Consider the following 25,444-nt stretch of genomic DNA (forward strand, 5'->3'; position numbering starts at 1 on the left):
ACAAATAAATGACACAACATGTACTGTTAACCTGTATCATGCTTGCCACCATCTTTGTCTTGTTCCCAATGTTCACTGGCAGTAGTAAATACTGGTTTGCATACTATCAAAAAGGAGTCCGATTATTTTGCACTCATCTCTCGGCCATGTACGAATCGATTCACTTTGGCTGTGGTCGAGCTATAGGCTGCACCATAATGTTTTTAGCAATCTGGGCTCAGTTTCATAGAATTGGTTAAAGGAACACGTTGCCTTGGATCGGTCGAGTTGGTCTTTGAAAAGCGTTTGTAACCGTTTGTTATAAAATGCATATGATTAGAAAGATATTTTAAAAGTAGAATATAGTGATCCACACAAGTATCACTCGAAATTGCGTGGTTTTCCTTTTACCTCGTCGACTAGCACGGTCGGCCATTTATGGGAGTCAAATTTTTGACTCCCATAAATGGCCGACCGTGTTAGTTCGCAAAGTAAAAGAAAAACCACGCAATGTCGAGGCAAATGTGTGTGGACCATTGTATTCTACTTTTAAAATATCTTTCTAATCATATGCATTTCATAACAAACGGTTTCTAACGCTTTTCGAATACCAACTCGACCGATCCAAGGCAACGTGTTCCTTTAAGCACAAAAATAGCTTAGCACAACAAAAATTATGCTTACCAGGTTAAGGATACCAGCCAACCTACAATGTCACATGTACAAATTGTGACTGGTGCTCCGCTCATATCTGCTTAGCAGACAACTGTTAAGCAATATTTACTGCTTAAGCAACTCAATGAAACAGGGCCCATGCTATATGGCTGCTGAAGCCGTCCTTTCGTACACACCTCCTTGGTTTGGTTTAATTGAATGGTAGGATACAAACAAGATGGCCGAACCATGATCAAGGTTTATCAAAGCTACATTATCAAAGGATAGTCTCAAAGTTTGGGCTTGTATTTACCGGAAGCCTTAAGGTTTCTTTGCACTAACCCATCGCCCCACCCTCTCCATAAATCCACCAATTTGAGCAAAACCTAATTACCACAAAAAAGAAGAAGATGCAATCATGTTTTTAAAATAAACCCCCCAAATTCATGACTTCTCTCACATTAATGTCCAACATATTCAACTGATATTTGGCAAAATCAAATCCAACACGATGAGACAACTTTTGAAGTGTCTAAAATACCATGTTTCCATGGTGACTAATCTATATTTATTCCAATTATTAATCTACTGTGAAAATAAAGTTGGATTGATACAAACTTTCAACCTTTTATTTTTTTACAAATACTCTTCGAAATCAGACATTCGGAAACAGCAACATAGCGACAGAGAAAAAATAAAATAATACACAACACTATGTCATCAGAAGTGACCAGTTTCCAAAAATACACTCCGCACAACGGCACCAATGCCAAGAAAACATCTCTTGCAAAGTCAGATACCAACTGTCAACTCATTATTTTTTTAAACCAATCAATTTACAATTCATCAAGTATTTACCGTTCCTTTGGAGTTTCGTCCAAACGGGTTCGCCCGTAATCACCCAGACCTCAAAGTCTTGATGTGTCTTACTCAGTAGATGAAAAAACAAATCTTTAAAAAAGTGGTTACATTTATGGCTACATATAGAATACCATCATATTTGCAATAATAACAATCAAAATCACATCAAAAAACAAGAGAAGGATGAACTGTACAATGTGTTTTTCAAATCTATTTACAAGGAATAAACCATTTTGTTTTATTTGTTTACAAAATATTCACAGACTGAGACAAAAGCATTGAGAAACTTCCAAGTCCACTGTTAAAAATGCGTAACGCGTCTTTCAAAATTATCATTTTAATGCAATACTTTTATTGCTTGGGGTGTGGCTTGGGCTCCCTCAGTTATTTGGAAAATGTGTGCTGTAATTACTCATCTTCAGATAGGGCTCAATTTCATGGCTCCGCTAACCACTTAATTTTGTGCTTACAGCCAGTAGAACAATGTGCTTTACGAGGCTCAGTAACACAGAATTCAGAGGTAAGCAGAGTTTGGATCCCAGCCAAGCTGGAACTCAAGCACAAGCTGTGGCTTCAAAAAGGCGTAGGATGTTCTGATTGTTCTCCAAAGCCATTTCCCAATTGTTTAGGACCACATTTCAAGCCTGTGTCCAACTTCATTGCACTGCTTAATGTAGAACTTTGCACTTACAGCTTCCTTACAGCTCATTTTAAAGCTTGGGATGCTCTCGGCTGTTAAGCGCAAAATTCTGTAAAGCAGTACCATAAATGTGGGGCATGCTTAGCTGTTAAACAGAAATGCATACAAAAATTACTAAGCAAAACATAGTAGGAGCCAGCCACAAATGATACTCACTACATGGGATTTTGGCCGGTATCAAATTTTGCGAAGCAAAAATATTGCTTAATCAACACAGGTGCCAATAGTGAGGTTGGCCCCATTTGGCAAACAGTTTTCTTTTCAAGACAAACTCGGGAGTTTGTTGGGTGGGGGTTGGATGGGGGTGCATTTGAAATGCTTATTGTCTCAAGACGTCGTTGGTACCTTTTCTGGCTCAACTTCAAAGTAATCCACAGTAAACTTCCGACGGATACCATTGGCCGACTTGACGTTTCTGCTGGTTGTCTGACACGGCATAAGGTCGTCCATTTTACCCATAAACCAATTCTCCACGTCTGCTTCCTGCCGCCTCGTGATGTGTTCATCCTTCCACGCGTCCAGAAATTTGTTGAAGCGGGCTGCCAGGCGTTCGGTGACACGCCAGTGTGACTGTTAACACAAAAAAACGGACAAGCATTTAAGGTGAAAGTCAGTTACACTGAAAAAACAAAATGTGTTTCAGTACATAATTTGTTACATAATTTGTTACATAATTTATTTTTCAAAAGGTCATAACTATTACACAAGTGTGTATTAAATAAGTCGAAATAAAGCTAGTTGTAGGCTCTTTTTAACCGTGTATAAAACAAATTTGCATAAAGTTAATTGTACCCCGTTGACTCAATTTCACAGAGCCCATCACATTACAGGCCATAACTGACAACATTTTCAACTCAAACATAACAAAACCACAAGATTACTTCGATACTTTTTTGATGTTAAGAGTAAAAATGAAAATATATATACCTCTTTAGCTTTCTTAAGAGCAGTCCTCCTATACATATAATCTTCCGAGTTGACCACGTACACCATCTTGTAAGAGTTGAGGTTGAACTTGCACTCCATGTTGTTGACGATATCCACACCTTCCAGTGGATCCACTTCTTTCTTATCCACTACTTTCTCCGTCTTCTCCTTGGGCCCTTCGGATTTCTCCTTTACAGGTTCTCCCTCCTTCTGGTCCGACTCTTCCTTTGTCTCCATTTTGATCTCCTCTGTATTTTCTTCAGGCTTAGTGGCAGTCTCATCGCTTTCTGTTTTTTGCTCTGGCTTTACTTCTGGTTTTGTTGAGGAATCCTGTGTTTTTTCCTGGCTTTCATCTCCACCGGATGCCGAGTCCTCATCGCTCACCGTTCTTTGCTGACGTGTCCTTCTGATATTTCTGGTTAAAAAATATATTTATATATCTCAATATTTCAATAACATTATCTTTGGATACTCGGCATGCAAAGGTTAACTAACAACAGTATCTTTGGATACTCGGCATACAAAGGTTAACTAACAACAGTATCTTTGGATACTTGGCATGCAAAGGTTAACTAACAACAGTATCTTTGGATACTCGGCATGCAAAGGTTAACTAACAACAGTATCTTTGGGTACTCGGCATGCAAAGGTTAACTATCAACTGTTCTTTACCCCTCCAATAGTCCATTAGTACTGCAGCCAGTAGACCGAAAACACATTTTAGTTATTACTTGTTCAGTTTTTAGCAAAAACAGGTGAAACGCTTTAAGATCTACCGTGATTGACATGGTCTATGACCCTTTAGGCAGTATGAGTCATGGACTTCGAACGCTCCAGTTAGAAATCATTTCGATAACGGTTTGAGTACGAAAATACTGTGTTTTCACAGTGTACAAAAATAACTATTAACAAAAACAATTAAACAATTTAATTTTTTGCCAAAATCTCTACAACATTTCAAAAAGCTTTGAAAAAAAGTATGAAATAAACATTGCAAATGAGATACACATGTTTTTCAAACAGACTGATGATGCAATTAATGGCAACAGTGTAGTATTTAACAGGGGCAGAGTATCACAAGATTTGTGATAACGTTTGAAAAACTAGTTTTCTTTGGATACTACTCACCTAGTGAGGAACACTGGTTTCTTGGCAAGTTGGTCCCTAAGCTCAGCTGACGTATCTTCTCCTTTGACAAACTTGTCTACATAGTCGGACCATTTCTCTACTTCTACTGGATCATCGCTGTGGTCCTCTTCAGTGTCCAGGAGCTCAATAGACAGCTTCTTGTCACTTTTATTCTGAGAGTCAAACAAAGTTTGAAAATTTAAATTCTTATACAGTTTATAAACTCAAAGTGCTTTGTCATTTAGCCTTAGAGAAAGACTCTACTAAGGTCAAAACGTCAGACCATTAACTATTTTTTTTTAAACTTAAAATCCTTATACAGAAATATGAAAAAATGTACATCACATCACTAATTAAAGTACATGCCAATGTAAATATTAACTATAGAAATAAAACTATACATATGCATAGCGCATTTCATTACTACTTTTTATTTGCAACTTTATTTAGGCGGGGTAACCTTATCAATTTGTCAACTGCTTCACCTAAGTGCCCGGTTAACAATCAGTAAGAAGTCACAAAGTAAAATAAAAAGCAATAATGAAAAGCCATGAATCAGCAACAGGGAACTAAAAGAAAAAAACAAAAACACAATTCCAAGAGGATCAAGGAGAAAAGTTACAAAAATGTAAAACACATCACTATAAGCGAGGTAAAGTAAAATATAAACATCAACTAAAGAAATCAAACTATACATCAAAAGATCCTCTGCCAGTGACTTACGTATGTGACTTTGAAGCAGTTCTCCTCGTTAAGAAGTTGCTCTGCCCGCCGCTGGTAGGCGGCCTCGGCGCTGACACGAGCAGAAGCTGATGAATGCGTACCTCCTGCTCCGCCGAACTTCATCTCTGAGTTGTACTGCTCCATCACACTGATGCAAGTATCCTCAGAAACAATGTGTTGCAGCTAGGAATAAATTAACATCAAGACTTATGAATAATTCATAAATATCCAAAGTACATTTTTCAAAATCACTTTTTGTTTGAGACTGTGTTATTGTTATTAATTTTGTGTAAACAGAGTTAAGGGAAAATAAAACAGTTTACAATAATCATCCCCAAAAGTTAAAAGTTACATTATATACACATAGTAAAATGCAAAGAACACACTTAAATTAAAAACTAATGCAACTATATTCAATAAAATACATTCAATACAAATAAATAAATTTTTTGGTTGAACAAAGACAAATTGACTAAAGCAGGGTTTGAAATAGATTAATCAGCGCTCTACGAACTGAGCTTTCTAGCCCTAATTTCTGCTGTCTCCCTACTTTGTCAATTTGTATGTTTGGGGCACCGGTCAGAAGCCATTCAACCTGTAACTGCTGTATACCCAGGGATCACATCCAAGTTTACAATAAAACCTGGGAACCAGCAGCGGAGGGATCAACTTAAGTAAGTCTTTTCATTTTAAAATATCAAGTAAGAAAACCACAAGGGAAACGTTCAGTTTCCCTTTATTATTTGACAAATCAATTCAACACACAAAGGGGTTACACTCTAGATCAAACATTACTTCTAGAAATGTATTTTTTTCCCAAACACTCAACAAATTTGTTTTTCTTCCAAACACTCAAAACGTCTGCAAGATCTTAACTTACCTGTCGCACTATATTCTGCACAACCTTGTCCATGGTGAAAGCGATGTATGCGTGGATGCCGTACATTTCCCGTAGTTGATCTTCAAATGCGTTACTCTCCATGTTACCATCTAGAAGATTGCGAACCATGTCAAGAAACGCTGGGTAGTACTCCTCCGGCTCGATCTCCACTGCCATGGGGATAAATAAAGATTAGATATGAATTTAGGTCAATCTTCAATTTGCCAAAAGGTTAAGAGAATTATTGTGACACTTAAAAGATTCCTTATGTACGGTTATATACTTAAATTTGTCAATTCTTACCCTTTTGTAAATGGTTAATTATGGTCCAAAATGTCATACTAAAGAACAAATACTTAATTTCTTAGAATGAACTCCACAAAAACAGTATTCACAGGAGACTAAAATTCAGAATACAGAATACACCACAGAGTGAGAGACAAAATTCAACATGTAAATGGAGGATATGTTTATCAAATAAATACCGTCTATTGCCATACAGTAATAAGTGTGACATACACAGGAACAATGTTTATACCAATAAGGCAAATGTGGATTCAATAAAATTTGTAAAATACATTATTTGTTTTAACCCAAACAAGCAAACAATTTTGTTATAAAAATAATACTAAATGTTAACCCTACTACTCCTGATAAACCTACTACTACTACTAACATTTTCCTACAAGTAGGATTTGAAACTTTGCATGGTGGAGATAAGATATAGAAGAGTTTGCGGTAACACCATGTAATAACAATCTCTAAATGAGTTGGGGTGGTTCTGAAAAGAACCGTTGGGTTAACTCGACGTTTCGATCAGTATGCTCTGATCGTCTTCTGGAGAATGCTGGACTCTGATGCTGCATGCTGCTTAAGTACTAGGCGGTGGATCAGCGGTGATGCACGAAGGCTCCACAACAGGTTTCACCACGCATCATCGAGTTCATTTCCCGCCTACATTTCCCCGCCTTCGTGCGGTCCCCGCATACTTCCACATTATGCATGCAAAGCGAGGGCGCTCTACAACCACGCCTCATTACTAATTACTCACATGGTTGTTTGAGGCCAAGGGCCACTGCAGTAGACTCTTTAGCGGCACGTCGATTTGGACCTCCCTCTGTCTTGGCTATGACCTCCGCCCTCTGATACATCTTCTGTAGTCTCTCACACAAGATGTAGTGTAGCCTCATAAACAGGTACCAATTGTTGTTGACGAAAAACAAATGGTAGACATCATCCTAGGTGGGGTAAATCAATCGACGGAAATATTTCAATCATAATGAATTAATATTTCACTCAGGAAAACCATTAAAAAAATTGCATATTTGACCCTTAGAAAAAAGTAGAACAATTTTCTTGAGAAAAAAGGGTGACCTACATGTCATATGGAATAGCATGAATGAATTCAGGGCAAGTTCAAAATTTGTTTTCATATAATGAACAAATTATTGAGACCACTCTTTTCTTCTCAAGTGTGGTCTTCAAAAACAACCTCTATGAAACCTATGAAAGTCCATTGTGTTCAAAATTGAGTACATTTATTGTAGGATATTGGTCTTCTAATGTCACCTTGTGTGAAGGAAAAGGGGAAACGAGCGCAGTTGACTAAATTTGCCTAAATTTGCCTATTGTAAGGAAGAATTACACCATTGGTCAGCTTACTGGTAAACCTTATAAAAAGTTAAGAATTTGGGTCGCTTTATACAAAGAGTTTGCAACTCACCGAGTCCCAGGTCATGTTCTCACATGGACCGTTTGTCATCATCAGAGAAGGTTTCTTTGACTCTTTCTGTGATGTCATATTTTCTGCAGGCGTGGTGTCCATACCTGCCAAAGCGATGGCTGCCTCGACAGCTAAACGGAACAAACAAGAGAGAGACATTAAGAAGACGTTTGATTCGTTGCACCACCATCTTTGTTATACTCCCCGCGTTCAAGAGTGGAAGTTAGTACCAATTCTCAGATACCAAAAGGGTATCATGTACCTGATGCTTGTACATAGTGTTTTAATACAATCAACTGTTATGTGCACATGTAAAGGGGATGAAAGGTCAAAGGTATATCTGGAAAGATCCCGCCAGGGGCCAATTTCATAGAGCTGCTTAAGCAAAAAACTCACATGTTACTAACCAACATTTCATGCCATATACATTGCTTGTGACTGGTATTGGGCTATTGTTTACTTAGCATAACAATTAAGTGGAGTCTTGGCCGGTATTCTGATTTTACTAAGCTTAGATTATTTTGCTTAAGCAGAATTTTGTGCTTAAGCAGCTCTTTGAAATTGGGTCCAGGTGCTTAAAGGAACACTAAGGTATCTGGTATTAACAAAATTAACTTTGATAACTCCCTTCTGCTAGCTCCTGTGCTCTCAGTGACTGTTAGGAATGCCGTTATTTACAAATCAATCTTACTGGCGTATTTTTTTCTTACTTTCTTCTTCTTGGTCGTCCTCATCGTCGGACAGCTCCCCTCGTTCCAAGAACATGTAGTCAGGAAGGAAATGATGAAGAAGCTGTTTAATCTTCTGCTTCTCCTCCTTGTGGATTCCTGTCAAGACAAAACCAAGATAAGAATAAGTAGGAGTTGAAACTTTGCATGGTAGGAGTATAAATCAGCTGAAGACAATCAATCGATCACAGCATACTTTATTTTAATTTTATTTATTTTAATTTATTTATTTTACGTCATCTTTAATGAGGGTAAACCCCGATCAGCACCCAGCACTGCTTTCCATTGAGAGGCTCTCAGTACACACATTGTTTTAGTAAAAAACATTATTACATATTACACCATAAAAACTGTTAAAAAGGAAAGACACCATTGTCTCCTGCTTAAAAAGCAAATCTTCACACAGAATTGTAGATTAAAAGATACATATAACAAAGAAATCAAAAAGAAGCAGTATACATTGGATTACGAGCCCCAAGAGGATAGGTGAGGTGAGATGTATGATGTCACAAAGAGTGCCCTCACTGGGGTCAAAGGAAGACCTACTATTGGTAGAGAGCAGAAGACACGCTTCTCATGTTTGGTCTCAGAGAAGGGGGATCTATAATTTGTAATATTCCTCCAAGTGTTTGTAATTTTTCTACCCTAATTTGGCCTTGGCCGCTATGGAAAATGTATTTTAAATGATTTAAAAAAAAATATATATATTAGGGATCCGTGCCAGAGTTGAACACCATCTTGAAACGTTTCTCACCTGTATGCCTCTTCATGTGATGAATAACTAAAGCTGCAGAGTCGTCAATGATGTGTTTGTCCATGTACGAAAATGTCAGATGAGGGGAATTATTATCACCCATTGCTTCCTGCCTCTGTCAATTACAAAACATCATTCAAGTTAGAATTAGAATGGTTTATTAGCCAATGGTTAAACAAAATCACAAGATTTTTAAATATCTTGTATATACAATGTGACAATAGTTGTATACTTAATATAAGGTGACAATATGTGTATACATCTACTTTGCTGTGTAGATTTGTTTAGTAAGATTAAACTAAAAACAAAAACAAGATCCAAAACATACAGCAAATGATCGCCGTTTTCTTAAGAATGTAAGCAGCCTTGTGAAGATATCTTTACAAAGTTTTAACAATTGCATCAGAAAAAAAAGATTACTTGTATTTTAAACTGCAGACATAGGATGGGATTTGAAACCCTTCAACTTTTGCCCTTAGCATGATATAGAATCTCCATAAGATGCAAGATGCCAGTGTTTGAATTGTACCTCCTGGAAATAAAGGCTCAATGGCTCACGCAATGTCACAGTTACATGATTTATTTTTAACAATTGGGGAATCCCCATTTACAGGCATGAGAATGGGTGATGATAAAAAAAAAGGAAAAAATTCAGTTGATTGGAAATGTCAATATTCCATCATTTTTGTGTGCGAAGCACACAACACGAGCGCGCAGCGCGAAGTCCCTTACGGCCGGGGTCCAGGGCCCGCTTAAGGGCCCTGGGAGCTCTGGCTATTTTAGAAGCTCTGTGGTGGTCTCTAATGCATTTCTGGCACCTACTTTTCCAGGTAGAAGTGAGCTACTTTTGTGTGATTTTTCCTTTTTTATTTTTTTATAATAGGTTTAAGGGAAAATAAAATGTAAAGCTCACACAATTCAAACAATTTTGGGTTCGCCTGCGATTTTATTACAATTCCGGAAAAAGAAAGGAACAAAAAAAAAAAAAAATTATCCCTTATTTCTGCTCTTGAAAATGCTTTTTTTCTCACCAACAACCATTTTTATAGGTTCTTGATTTGAAATTCGGTTGTGTAAAAGAAATTCTTTTGCAGTTAAATGTTTGTGATTTTAACGATCCGTCGGCGACGCACATTTTAAAATATATATAGGCCTATATACTTGGCGAGAGCGATGTGTTTTTGAGAAAGAGGTTGTTATTCAGCATAGGGTATAACTGGAACGAGGTTGAGATTAGACCCCAACATAGAAATAGAACCAATGAAGAAAGCACGTCGTCCGGACGCACAGTGTGTTCGCTGGTTCCCAATATATCTTTCGCTGTTGTGAGGCAATAACAGGTACCAGTTTCCCATGGCCTGCCGGCGATCTCAGATTCGTGCCGCGCCGCTCATTGGTTCGTGTACAAACCTGCACGTACACAGTACACATGGTGCAAACACGTGCATTGTTTTTTTCAGTAGACTTTCAAAAGTCTCCACACGTGTTATCTTTGCTGCAGCAGCAAGCGCATTACACGCAAACATTATTGAACCGTACCACTATAAACGAACCAAGGAATGCGGCAAGTTTATACATCGGTCGCTGCTGCTCCATTATGCATGCGCGATGCCAGGAAGACCACATGCCGTAAACTGAGCCAGTTGCTGGACGGCAATTTATTGTTTAGGTGCCGTTTTTTCATGAACGCCGTACGTGTGGATCCGCGATAAGAACAATTACAAAGGTAAACTGGACATTGTCTGACTAAAGAAGAGGGATTAGAGAAATCCAAATGTATACCCCCCAAAACCTACCCCCCGAATTTTATAGCAAATTCACATTGAACTCGGAGACCACATATTTTGAAGTGAAAAATCCGGAATTCCGGAAAAATCCGGAAGATTCTCATGCCTGCATTTACCTCATCGAATATAGCCTCTATCTCATTGAGCAAACTCTTGGAGCGTAGAGCCTTGGTGTCGTTCTGCTTGAAGTTAATGCCCTGGTGGTCCAGAGATTTGAGGTAGTACTTCTCATTCTGTTCTCGCCAGATCTTATTGAAGTTGCGCTGTGCCTCCCGCCACTCATCCTCTTTTGCTTTTAACCTACACCCAGGAGAATAAGGGGACGAGAAAAAGTTTCTTTAGAATTTTGGAGAGAGATCTTATAGCCAGATGCTAAGATAATAATAACACTACTGGTACTACTAATAATAATAAAAACAGAAACTGATAAAGCAAAGTAATGCTGCATAGTCAGCCTCAAAGCACAGTGTAACAAAAACAAGGTAAAAAGACAAAAAATAATGGCAGATAATTGTTAAACATTTACAACATTACACAGTACAGGAGAATGTACAAGGAATAGAGAAGTAATGCACACTCAAAGGTAATTTAAAAGGTAAAATACTGGTAAACAGAAAAGGCAAAATACAAAAGCAAAAAAGTTGTTACACAATTACATCCAGAGACTTAGAAAAATAAGCATCGCTCACTGGTCCTCCGAACTTATGGCAATAATAACAACAAAACAGAACTTATAGAGCATTATAAATCACAGATTCCTTGATGTCCCTCACAATTTTTTTTGAATGAAGGTGAACCCTGAAAACAGAATTCTAAAACTAGTCAAACGTTACAATCACTTGTACCAACCAGTAGACATGCCATGAACCACGTATCAATTATTCTAGGAGAGAAGTTTTACCTTCTTAGGACCAGGGGTACTGCAACAGCAGGGTTCTTCTTAAGCCCTTCAATGATATCTGGTGCCTTGTCTCCATATATTCTGTAATGCAATATACGAGGTAAATATTAAAAATGTATATCCAGTCTGGTGGCTTCAGAAGTGGAGACTGCTCTGCAAAATCACTATCAATGACATGATTTGATAGGAGGCAGTAAATGGGGAAAGCAAGATCTCCTAGCTAATATTAAATGTCACCAGGGGCATGTTTTAGCGACCATGACCAGAAACACATGTCAGACGTAAAATTCACTGACCAATACAATTTCTGTGTACTATGCGAAAACGGGTTGATGACCAGAAACAGTATATGACGTAGGTTCATCGATTACAAATTCATGTTTATAAAATATAATACTTCATTTTTCCAAGGACTCAACCTATTTGAAAATGAGTGGATCACAAAACTGTATTTGAAGCCTCTCTTTAATGTCTGGCCTATGAGCACCAGTCGTTGACCGAGCCACTTACCTATGAATGGCCTTGCGATGAATAGTCTCAGAGCTGCCTCCAAGGCTGTTGTCCAATCGGAACTTGGAAGACTCCTCCGGCGACATCCGTGAGAGCTTCTTGGCAACGTGTTCCAAGACACGTATTGTGTGAGCATTTACTTCGATCACAATGTCCAGCTACAAGAAAAAAAAGCAATTCTCAGACGTCATATGAGTGAATCCAAAGTCTTTTCTCCTGCATTTTGTACTTGGTACATTGAAACTTAATAAATGTTAAATTTGCATCAGGGATAAATAATATACATTTTGGTTTTACCCATTACAGCCATATGTGTTAGCACTGTATGCTTAGTACTTTCCTGAGTTCTGTGAAAAAGAAATCACAGGCATCGAAACTGTTTGACAAATTACTTGACAGTAACCATGTTCCAGTGGTTAGCGGTTGTGGGTTCGAATCCTACCAAGCTGATGGCTAATTTCCCATAACTAAACAAATATTATCATCTTGTTAATGAATCACAATTTCTTGATTTTTTGCAATTCATAATCATAGAGGTGAGTGCAATGTTTGTATGAGAGAGATTTGCTGTTGCCAGCTTGGTGTTTTAAATCCCTTTTGGGAGTTTGCAGAGTTCCCTTAATGGAAGATCATAAAAATAACCCCTTGAACTGAGAGTGTTATCATCATTATTGTAGCACAACCAGAATGGTCGATCAATGAGAAACAATCTGTGCAATTCATAATCCTAGACATGTAACCAATGTTTGTATGACAGAGACTGGCTGTTGCTAGCTTGGTGACGTTATATCCCTCTGTGGGAGTTTGCCGAGTTCCCTTGACGGAAAGATCATCTAAAAAAAAGGCTAAGAATGGTTGATCAATGAGTAACAATGTTCCCCTTATCTCACCTCATATCGTTCATCCTCGCAGCGATAGATGTGCTCCTCGTACTGAGTCTTCCTGGATGCAACAAACGTAGAATCCTCAGACCATGATGGAAACGATACCCAGGTATCATTAATAACCTCATTACAGAGAGCTGTACGTCCGCTACACCTTGGCTGCTGATAGCTCTTGGGAAGGGCCCTATAGCTAGCACCGCATCGCTTACAGTTGGCAAAATCTTTGGAGATAGGAGAGAAAGTTTTGTAAGTTAATACACAAGGACGAGATGTGAAGAATGTGAAAGTTCCCTGAGAACTATTCCAGGGACTTTAATGCCCTTATTCTCAACCCAGAACTTAGAACTTCCAGATATTACAATTCAGGAGGTTTACAGACTCTGTCAACCACCAGAAACACAAAACTAAAAGTTCTAACAAAATATGGACTATGTTTTTCTCCCCTTCGTGACTGCTTTACATCTTTCCAGAAAGTTTGAAATCATGGAGGAAACAAAATGAGGAATCAGACGCCTGAATAATTCATCACTTCGCAGAGTCTTGGTCAAAAAAGAGACAGTTCATGTCTAATACAAATTTTTTAAAATTATTATCTGGTGATGAAAGTAAGGATGCCTCATAAGTGATAATAATAATAAAAATAATAATAACCCGTTTTTATATAGCGCTTTCACACCCGAGGGGCGTCCCAAAGCGCTTCACATTATTACCCCTGGTCAATACTCAATCACTGTAGCTCGCAAGCCTGAGGAAAACACGGTTCTTGCTATGTGAACCAAAAGCACTGGGGTTAAATTCTTCAACGATAAGTGTTCTGGGTTCCGCTGAGTACATCACCCACCAAGGAAGTGTTTCAGAGCCAACATTCCCTCAAACAAAAATTATTAACTGGTTGTACCCGTAAGTTTACTACATTTATAGTATATTCTTAAGGAAGTGTTTGTTCATTAGCTTTCGTTGTTGAGTTGATATGATTTACCTATTTCCATGGCTAATTCTCCTTGGTTCCGTTCCTTTGGAGCATGGTGGGCATCAATCCGATCAGACTCCTTATATCCAAGAAACTCCTTGAACCATTTTAGCAGCTCAGGAAATTTTCTACAAAATTAACAAATGTAGAAATGTTAACAAATGTCAACAATAAGCAAACGTAAGCAATCAAAAAACAGAAATTGCTAGTTTTTTAAAACACACAAAATGAGCAAAATAAAATGTGGCAAATGTCCATCCTGAAGAGCAATAGAAGAAAACATCAAAGATAAAACCAAGAAAGATACAAAACAACTTCTTTCAAAAACAACTGGCAAATGCTTCAAAACTGACAATCTCTGCACACTTGTATCTAAAAATAAGGATAGCTTGAAAGGCCAATAAAATACAGCATATTTCACAAAATACAGCACATTTAATTGAGATAAAATCAAAATCTAAAACATTTAGAAGTTTAGTGGCAAACAAATAAAGAAAGCAAGAAATACAAAATACAGAAAATCGCTTTAACAATGAAGTTAATACAAAAATAAGAAATTATGAGAAATATGTTTCTCATACGCAGATGCCAACCAAGATAAAATACAGAACATTTTGAAATATCAAAAACAAACAATATATCAAAATTTGAAAAATAGCAAGAAATCATTTCAAGCACACCGAGTATAAAAACAAGTCTCTCATGTCTTGAAATTGAGAACAAAATTGATTGAAGACTATAAGAATCCATGTAATATAATCTGAAGAGTAAAGACACACAAAAGCAATTCTCATACAATACAGATAATTTGTTGACCTAAACAGTGGCACAACATTAAAGTTTGGGACGATTATGTTTATCTATTAGAATTTAAAAGACGAATCTTACCCGAGGAAAGGTGTAACCAGCTGAACCAGCTCAGCTCTAGAGACAATCTCTTGATTGTACAACACCAAACATCTTAAGAAGTTCTCGTACACCTCCTGGCTTCGCAAGGCTTTACGAACCTATCAATGAGAAGAGGGTCAACATGGGGTCAGGGCCTTAAGCACATAAATAAGCTAAGCAAAGCAAAAATATGGTAACCAGAAAAGGTTACCAGCCATAATACCACGTCGCATGTACAATTTGTGACTGGTATCCTGCTCATTATTGCTTAACAGGGATTTTCGAATCAGAATTATATTATTTTAAAAGAACATCTTACCTTGTCAAAGAAGGCAAATTCACTGAGACTTCCATGCTTCCCTGCTTCTGCAAGGGACACATCCTTCACTGCGCCACTCTTTGGTTTCTGAATCATCAAAAGAAATGCGAGGACAATAAGCATGGTTAGCCACTCTTAGTAAGCAGCTACAGGAAGATTGTAAAAAGAAGCTGAAGGTAGGAATTGATATTTCTCTTAAAAAAAAGTCTGTATTGTACACTATGATGGAGGGAAACATGCACCAGGCAAGCAGTTTCAAAGATACGTGGTTCGTGGAATGGCTCTTTGTTCTAGTCACTTTTCAAGACCTCTGGTTTGATTACCAGATTCAAACTAAAATTACCTTGGATGGGATCTGGGCGGCATTAGTTCCTGGTCTCTTCACATGGCCTGCACTTCCCGAACCACTGTTGCGATTCTTATTATTAGATGTTGAACCTGGCTTCTTGGCGATCCCTGTATGGTCGTTACGCACCGCAACGCGATTCATCATGTCTTGGAAGGAGAACTGTCAGAACAAGGAGAAGAAAAATATAATATCAAAGTCTAGAACATTATAATCAAAGTCCAGCACATCATAATCAAAGTCTCGCATATACTCAAGAATTCCTAGTATGTTTATTGGCTACTTGTTTTACTTCTTTTAATCTGTAAAACAACTTTATCGTCTTTTAAGGCGGATTTTACCCCTATATAAGTGATTTTTATTATTGTTTATTAAAGGTTTGAGCACTTACATTGGCAGGTCCTGAAATCCCGGAGCCATTTGCATCTGGCAGAAACTGACCAAACTCCTGGAGCAAGTCTTCTTGATTCTTGAAGAGCTTGGCTACCTGCTCAAAGACTTGAGCTTCAGAGAGGGTTGGGACATAGGTCCCGCCGGACTCCTTAACGGCACGTTGCTCCTTCTGGTAGGTGTGGAGAATCTCAAGAAAGGCTTTATAAATCTCAGGCTGGCCTTGGAAACGATTCTGTTCAGGAAAACCAACGGCGACAAAATTCAATATAATTCTTTAAATGGTTCTTAATTTGCTTTTATACGTAAACAGATTTGTATTAAAAGCAATGTATACTGGGTTCTTTTCTCCAAGTTCTGTGAAACAAAGCCACAGGTAAATCTGCCTAGTTTACAATGAGTGAATCGAATGAGGGCTTATCTATTTGATGGTGACAGCGTTTGTTAATTAGACTCTAATACATTTTACTACGGGTTATACTTAAATGTCTAGAGGTCGAAACCCAGGACAATAAAATGAAGCAATAAGACTAGCCAAACCTTGATTTTGTTGACGTAGTTGATTGCATGATTGAACTCCACAGGCTGACTAGGTTGTTGCTGTTGTTGCTGCTGCTGTGATGGCTGCTGCACTTGTTGCTGTTGCTGCTGCTGCTGTTGCTGCTGTTGATTACCTGCATGGCCATGCTGAGGGGAGGCAACGACTGCTGTAGGTGGAGGGTGACCCTGGTTAGATGGAGGAGGCTGGGAGTAAGTGTGGCCCCCAGTGGCTGCCTGGCTGGCATGGTGATGGCTTGATGACACTGAATGATGACCAGCCTGAACAAAACATTGGATTGAAATAAAAATATTATCATAGATCAAAAACTTAAAGGTTTTGGGTACCTTTTCAAAATATCCATAGATTTACATTAAACTTACAGGGTCTGAAGATAAAGATAGTGGAAAGCTTCCCTTCAAATAATTACTTCCTGAGGTGCTGTAGTTTTTGAGAAATGAGTAAAACCATGTCATGAAAATGCAGTTGTAACTGCTTAAAATAATTTTCGTCTCATGAGACGAAAATTATTTTCATGACATTGTTTTACTCATTACCTAAAAAACTACAGCACCTCAGCACATAATATTTTCAGGGAAGCTTTCTACTATCATTATCTTCAAACTGTGTAAGTTTAGTGAAAATATGTGGACATTTTTTTTTTTACTACAAAAGTTACATGGACCCTTTAAGCAAAATATATCAGTTTCCATGCCCCCAAATTTGAGTCTGAGAGTCAGTAACACTTCTCGGATTGTGTATTCCAATTAATGATTGTTTCACCTGTATGGACATACATGTACTCCATCTGGATTTTCATTTAATTGTAAACATCTACATATTTAGTAACAAAATGATCAAATGATTTCAAAAACCAAAGCTATACTTTGCCTTTAAATAGCAAATACTAGATGATTGACCACTTACTTATCAACCCAAAAACCTTTCATGGAATGGACTAAGCTAAGTTAAGAAAAAGACTACTGCAAACTTTATAAGAGAGAACAATACCTTTGGTGTATGCTGGGCATGATACTGTGGCTGGGTATGTATCTGTTGCTGTTGCTGCTTCTGTGGTGTCATCGGCTTGTTCTGATGCTGCTGCTGTTGCTGCTGATGTTGAGTCGTTGGTGTGGGCTGGGGTTGATGGGTCATTCCAGGGCCGGTAAGCGGGCCCCCTGTGGTATGCTGGGTGATATGCCCAGTAGGGGTGCTAACATTGATCCTGGTTGGATCGCTAGCCTGGACTTCAATCTTGTACCCCGGAGGAAGGAAGGTGTTGAACCCAACAATGAGGTCAGGGTGGCCCTTGAAAAGGTTTGAAACACGATTGATCACTCCGGGCGTGTCGATACTAAAAAATAAATAAATACAAAACAAAGTGTTATCTCAAATCAGTAATTAAAAAGTGTCTTCTTATTTTTGTATTGACTTGTTCTGTACACCCGTCTCGTATTGATCTGTGTAAAACCTGGTGTCAAATCATGGTGCCTAGTGTTATTTATTGTATTGTGTTATGATATATTTACTCTCATTCTTTAACATGTGGGTTGTTTTAATATTCATTTATCTATGTATGTCGATCCCTATCTTTAAGTACTCCAAACAACAAACCAGAATTTAGGTAAACAAAATCAAAAAAGGATAAAATTAGAAAAGACTACCTTTGTGACTTGAATTCCTTCATGATATCCAAGAAGTCATTGTACACCTGAGGTTGACTACCAAACTGCAGTTTCACTTGGTCTAAATAGGAGAGGGCATCCTCAACCTTCAGGCGTTGATACTGCTGCTGCTGCTGTTGTTGTTGCTGCTGCTGCTGCTGCTGTTGTTGTTGCTGCTGTTGCTGCTGCTGCTGCTGTTGTTGGTGACCTTGTACCTGAGAAACTTGTGCCTGCAGTAAAAACAAAAAATCTTTAAGTAAAGGACATAATAATGCACTATACATGACATGATGTGCAGCAGAATAACAGTGCCAGCCTGGTAGAACCCCCCCCCCCCCCCACAAAAAAATAAAAAAAAATATTTAAAATGAAAAGAAGGGGAGCAGGAGAAGATTGTTTCTTTTCCCCCATCCTCAATGAAACATTTCTAGTAGTAGGCACTTATGGGCTGGAGTGAAGTATATAGTGGCCAATGCCTTACCTGTGCCTGTGCATGTGTTTGATGTACAACCTGCTGCTGATGAGCCACAGTAGCAACCTGCTGTTGGTTAGCTGGATGAGGGTGGGCATGATGTACCCCACCATGGTGACCTGGAGCCTGTCCTACATTTGGTACTCTGCAAGGGGATACAAGTCAAAACCTTTAAGGCAGGATATTAGGTCCTTGGAAAAAAAGTAGGAACAATTTATTGAGTACAAGGGCTGACTTACATATACACATTGGCAGGCCTGATACATTGTACTTCATGGAGGCAGCAAAGGCGATTGCCTCCATGCCCCCTGCTGGTCATTGCCTTGGTGCCCTTGAAATGCTCCACTAGAAATTTACAATTTCCTCATAGGGTGCCCTTTACCTATTCATACTCTTATTAACGCATGCGCTGTTGAGTGTTTAAGAAGCAAATTTACTTTTTGAATAATTTACTTACGGATACTGCATGGAATGGAACTGCAGACTGCTGGCCATGTTGCCTTCCTGAGCCTGTTCGAACCCCGCCACGGGGGCCGGTGCAAGCACCCTCTGGGTAAAGGCAGACTCTGGACCAGGGGTAGCTCGACGCTGTTGAAATGGACCCTCCTGAACCTCGTTCCCACGTTTCATAGTGTCATGGGAGCCAAGGAATTGGACTGTGTGTGTGCTTCTACACTGGTTGTCTGGAAGACAAAAAATTATTCATCATAAGACACACCATACACAGTTGAGGCATCTTGCCAACAGACAAGTTCCAGTCACGTTGTCTTCAGACCACAAACTTTAGAAATAGAAAATCTTAAGGCTGTGGCTTTGATGAATCAGAAACAGCAGAATTAGTCGTAATAGCCCTAATGTTTTATAAAAGTATGAGACAAGTTAAAAACAACAAAGACAAGCTGACTGGAGTAAGATTTGAACATGGCACCTCCAAATTAACGTGCCTATTCCGAGGCGCCATAGCAAAGTAAAGGGAAAATTTAAGACAAAAGTTTGCACAACTTCATGCACATGAAACAAAGCTTCTATCACCTGATGAAGAATGAGATCTACATGTCTGCACGTTCAATAGTAGTTTGTTTGATGATCTCAGATTGGGTCCCAGATGGTTTGTACACATTATGTCTCTTTTATGTACTGGGGCTAGACTATGAAGTGCTTTCCAGGTCTTCGTACTTAATCCCGTTTTGTCTTTGTGGTCGTTTCACTCGTCACTTTCTTTCAAAATCCCTGTTTGAGGGCGGTCTAAGCACAGTCCTGTGCTGTTAAGGGACCGCACTGTGTTTTAAATAATGGCACTGTGTTTTCCTTCCATGTCTAGTTCAAATCTTGCAAATTGTGTATTTTTACAACAAAACCTGCTTACATTCTGTTGGAAGGGACATAAGATATACAGTAGTCCTTAAATGCGGAAGGGCAATCATCGTAATTTGGGGGGGGGGGGGGGGGCGCTGGCAAGGAGGAAGTTTCCCTTCTTAAGAATGTACAAAGATCAAGGTCCAAGTTCAAGGTGAAGAAGAAACAACCAATAATCTAAGACTCTGACTAGACCCAATTATCTATAATTTCCTATCCATCCTGTACGTATATACATGTACCCAGCTATGTTTCAGCAAATGTTGAAGGTGTTGTTTGTTTTATAGTTTGAAGGTAATTACGTTCCACACCGCAGTATGTTCACTTCCATCAAACCTGACAAACAGCGGATGTGTATGAATAAAAATTTCAATGACATAAAACACAAAGAAATTATAACTGAATTACTGCGATCTTCACTGCAAACCTAAACGTCAAGTTGTTCTTATTGTTTCACTAGTTATTCCCACAGAATACATAACTTGTTGATATTATACACCAGAGGATGTCACAAATTTTTAAGAGCCTTGCATTTTTTTTCCCGCAGGAATTACATGAAAGGACCCTCCATTTTAAAGAGTTGCATTTTTCTGCTCTAAGCACAACTAAGCAGGACACCAATTACATGTTGTTCTATGTAGAATAGTATTTTAGATGGTAACCTGATTCTGGAAAGCATAACTTTTTATGCTTGAAAAAAAAGCAGCTTCATGAAATTGGGCCCTGATCAGCAGCTGCTTTGTTTTCTCAGCTGGAAAATTCGTGTACAATTCTGTATACATCAAACATTTTTCCACTTACATTAGAGAGCCGATTAAGCATAAATAGTAGCTAAGCAGAGCAAAATTAGGCTTGCATTAATAAGGAAACCAGCCGAATTAATCATTTCAGGTTTCTCCACAAGCGGTTTTGTATGGGCGTGGCGCCGGTCAAAAACTCACAAAATACCAAATGTTTTGTTTATCTATTGTTCTGTGTTTTGCTTTTCTACAGAGCCCTCAGGGTGAACAGTGTTTACACTGATAGGGCTACTCTGTATAATGATACTTAATAATAATAATAAAAATAATAATAACCCCTTCAGAAAATGTAGCGCTCGAACAAAAATCGTTGAGCGCCCGGACAAAAATAATTTACGGTGCGCCTGCAAATCACTTGCTAGTATTAATCAAAGATCGATCTTTGGTATAAACATTGACAGCAGCTTTAGCCAGCTATTTTGTAACGGCATTTCACCTGCATTTTTCTTTGACTCGGAAGGCAACCTGTCAATAATTTCAGCCAATAAACGGAACCTTGTGAATGTGTCCAAGACTCAATAATTGAGTCGACCCAGCACTATCACGAGAGATTACTATACATTGTCCATCAGGGGCCTGAGATTGACTATTCTGTGGATGTTGAAACGAATGGTGCGCAGTAAAAGGCAAGACTGCGGATCAGAGAGCAGGATAAGAAAAGAAAAAAACGAAGGCAAATCTGAAACTTTCATTATAGGGCTATCTTGCACAAGTGGGATTTAAGTGGGATTTTAGTGGAAAATACTGCACTACCTTGCTGTGATTTAAGTTTGCTTACATGTACCTGTTAAACTTTATAATTTTGGGGCAGAAGAGACCAAATTGATACAAATTGCAACAAATAATACAAAATTGTTTTTGGAAAAAGACTGTTAGCCAGGAAAAATAGAAATGACAAGGAAATGTTCCTACTTTTAGTTGTACAATATTTTTTATTTTTAGCATGTGTGTGTGCGTTGGGGGGGGGGGGGTGTTTTTTAGCATTTGGTCTGACACGTAACCCCTTTTTTGTATTAATTACGCCAATATCATTTCATAGAAAGTTGAAAGAAAACAAATAACGTTTGCAAGCAACGAAAACTACCATCCATGAACTACAATTCATAATATCAATTATCTTTTAAAAACAAATCACAGTATTCAATTTAGGTTTTCTAATTGAACACAATTTTAAAAGCCAATCATTAGAAAATTAACTTTTAACTCGGGTTCACAAATTTTCGTTTTTATCATTAATCTGAATGAAACAAATAAGAATCTGAAAGCACTCATGGCTAATTTAAAATACAAAAAAACAAAAACAAAAAACAATAAACAGACAGCATGACAGTTTTTTGTTGAAAACAAAAAAAACAGCTGCCCATGTTTTGGCAGATTTGCAACACTAAAACTACCCATTAAATTTCTGTTCACCAATTTAACAAAATATTCTATCCAGTATTTACAATCTTCCAGAAAGGTTTATCATAAACACTGAAGAAAATACTAACAGTTTCAAATAAAGCAGCTACACTGCTACGAAGAATCTAGGATCGTAATTAGGTTTTCGTGAAAATGCATTTTATTCTTGAACACGACAACGCAAGGCGGGTTGCAACGCTTACAAATTCGAGCAAACATGGCGACTGGGTTCACGCTATTTCTACCATCTGAACTGGGGAGCAAGGTTGGAATGATGACTAGTAAAAAAATCTTAACGCCCCAAAAGAACACAAACAGCAATAAAAAAACAATTCGTGTTAGTTTGAATCTTGTTTAAAGTACTGTTGTAGAGAAATACTAAATATTACATCGTTTTTATTTAAATACAAAACGTTGAATAAATGTGTCTGATGTAGAACACCCCTATTTTAGTTATGGTTGAGACCAGTAAACAACTTGTGTGTATAAAAACCTGCAATAAGGAAACCACTCAGTCAAATTTGCCAAAGACACTACCCAAATATCTGTTTCTCTCCATGAAAGTACACTAATTTCACGACAATATTGGTGTGTCAAAAATCTATATGAAACATGGCATCTTCCTAAAGGACTGAAAACTTTTTTCAAAACCCAGAAATATTAAATTTCTCCCGACGAATTTTGGAGCGAAACTCAAAATGTTATGATTTTAACCAATGCTTCGTTCCGTACTGAACCCATGAATGTTTTGTACCCGAAAAATTTCAAAAAACTGGAATAACCGCCGCAGTAATGGAATTTCACCATAAAATTGAAATCTATGCAATATATAGATACAGTTTTCCTAAATAGTAGAAAAGACTGGTGCTTTCGAGTAATGACAAATTTCAACGAAAGTGGAATGGTGTTGAGTGATCAGCTGTGATGTTCGCTATGTTTCGCGCACGACGAGGCACAAACAGCGACAAGAACTCGACTCGAAATAACCATTCAAAACTCCATTTACGCCTTAATTTAAGAATAAACTTTAAAAATTAAAACAAGAGAATAAAGGGGACAACTCATAGATTACATAGCACTCTTTATAGTAGAATCAGTAGCAAACAACTTTACATACATTACAAAAAACATTACCGATGCGAAACGGTCAATGAAGAGTGGTGAAACCACACAACGAAAACACACCGTACAAATACAGTTTACGCTGGATGGCTGGCCGTGCGTATTTGTACACATACACAGAGCTACAAATCGAGATATGCCAGCATAGAGTCGAACGAATATCCTTTGAAAATCAACCGCTGTAATTTAATAATTAGTAAAAATTACCACAGTGTTTGTTTCAATAACATACAATTCATTTACAGAGTGACATTTACCGTGATTGGAGATCTGATGGATGTGATTCCACGGGATTTTCGTCAGACGATCATTCCGAATAGGCCCTCCGCTCAACAACAGTCGGGGTAAAATTTCACTAGCTAGCCAGTGACATCATGCAAATTAGGAATCGCTGACCAATCAGATGAATATTTGCCCTTCAAAAGCGCCCCGCGTAAAATGCATGAATACTTCCGGGTTTAGCGCTAAATTTAAAAGTCTAACTTTTATTATTCCAAAGATAATTTATGGTAACGAATGTGGAAATTAATGTGTATTTTTTGACGGTGACAATGCAATCTGAATATGGCACGTATAATCATGGGGAGAACAATCTTGCACCGAATGCCAATGCTAAAAAAAAAAAATAATAAAAAATAGACATGGATGAGCACAGAGAGCTCAAGATGGCTATTCAAAGATTCAATAATTCTATTAATAATAATTATTAAAAAATACAATACAAATATATGAACAAAATAGAGAGCAATTGGAGGAGAGGCTCCCATCCCACTAATTGAGGGAACAAGAATTTTTGAAGCCGCACTTTTTGAGCATTTTAAAGAAGAATTTATGTATCTGAGCGAATTCCCCTCATGAAGACTTTGTATAAACAATAATGAAATAACAAAACAGTATTGCAATACTAAAAACCTTAAGAAATTATTTTTAACGCCACCCCCTTTCAAAAGCCCTACCCTTCCTTCCACTTGTTGAAAATAGGTGCAATTTAAATTAATTGTTCTTTGCACAAAATTGGCCCTCGCTTATTTGGATCTTCAATAATAAAACACTATCTACACCGCCATTTGGTGCTTTTTAACAGTCCTATGTTAAATGAAACCTCCTGTCCCTCACACTACCTACAAGGAGGACGTTTTATTTAATTTTCTGGAATTGTCACTTTCACTCATGCAATTAAAGGCACTATTGATAATTGCCAAAGACCAGTCTTCGCCCTTGCTGTATCTCAACATATGCATAAAATAACAAACCTGTGAAAATTTGAGCTCAATCCGTCGTCGAAGAAAAAACACCATTGTCACACGAAGTTGCATGCCCTTTCAGATGATTGATTTCGATACCTCAAAATCCAATTCTGAGATCTCGAAATCAAATTCGTGGAAAATTACTTCTTTCTCGAAAACTACTTTATTTCAGAGGGAATCGTTTCTCACAATGTTTTATACAATCAACCTCTCCCAATTACTCGTTACCAAGAAAGGTTTTATGCTGATAATTATTTTGAATATTTACCTTATAGTGTCCACTGCCTTTAAGAATAAAATAATGTGATACGAGGCATAGACAACTTGGAAATGAAAAGGTCCATAGGTCAATTAAAGTATAACTATAAAATATATAACAAATAAACAAATAACCAGAACAAAGTCACAAATTCCCTTTCAAACATGAATTTTTATTTGTAATTTGTCATAGTTGAAATGAAAAAAAGATACAAAATTAAAAAAACACAGCCCTCCACCAAAGCTTACATTTCATCAACACAAATAGGTGTTTAATTGATATTACGTCATTTTAAATTCAAACAAGACCAGCACAATGATTTCAAAGTAATTTTATCAGCATTTCCGAGTGTACAAGAAATGAAAACTGAAAATTGAAAAAACATCGTCCACACACCATTTATGGTTATTTAAATCAGTTTTATGTCATTAACATTTAAAATGAACTTCGCTTTAGTTTCAGTGGAAAGTTTTATTTATTTTTCATAAGTGTAAATATTCATATAAAATACAAAATTTAGAAAACTTCATACA

The 25,444-nt window shown here is 37.7% G+C and overlaps 1 protein-coding gene across 1 annotated transcript; it reads right to left on the bottom strand.

Moving 5' to 3' along the window:
• Positions 1-338: 338 nt before the first annotated feature.
• LOC139937069 (paired amphipathic helix protein Sin3a-like) lies at positions 339-23,768 on the bottom strand. The gene is made up of 24 exons (XM_071932056.1): positions 23,663-23,768; positions 19,184-19,409; positions 18,736-18,871; positions 18,255-18,484; positions 17,602-17,944; positions 16,593-16,871; positions 16,054-16,287; positions 15,660-15,824; positions 15,317-15,403; positions 14,998-15,116; positions 14,119-14,237; positions 13,146-13,360; positions 12,256-12,413; positions 11,746-11,826; positions 10,961-11,144; positions 9,058-9,172; positions 8,286-8,402; positions 7,576-7,706; positions 6,904-7,090; positions 5,853-6,022; positions 4,973-5,155; positions 4,250-4,422; positions 3,122-3,536; positions 339-2,764 (listed from the first exon to the last, which is right to left on the bottom strand). Exons 2-24 carry the CDS (start codon positions 19,354-19,356, stop codon positions 2,522-2,524), a joined length of 4,257 nt encoding a protein of 1,418 aa, XP_071788157.1. The 5' UTR covers positions 19,357-19,409; positions 23,663-23,768; the 3' UTR covers positions 339-2,521.
• Positions 23,769-25,444: the final 1,676 nt, after the last annotated feature.

Source organism: Asterias amurensis, chromosome 5, assembly GCF_032118995.1.
Source record: "Asterias amurensis chromosome 5, ASM3211899v1".
NCBI classification, from domain to species: domain Eukaryota; kingdom Metazoa; phylum Echinodermata; class Asteroidea; order Forcipulatida; family Asteriidae; genus Asterias; species Asterias amurensis.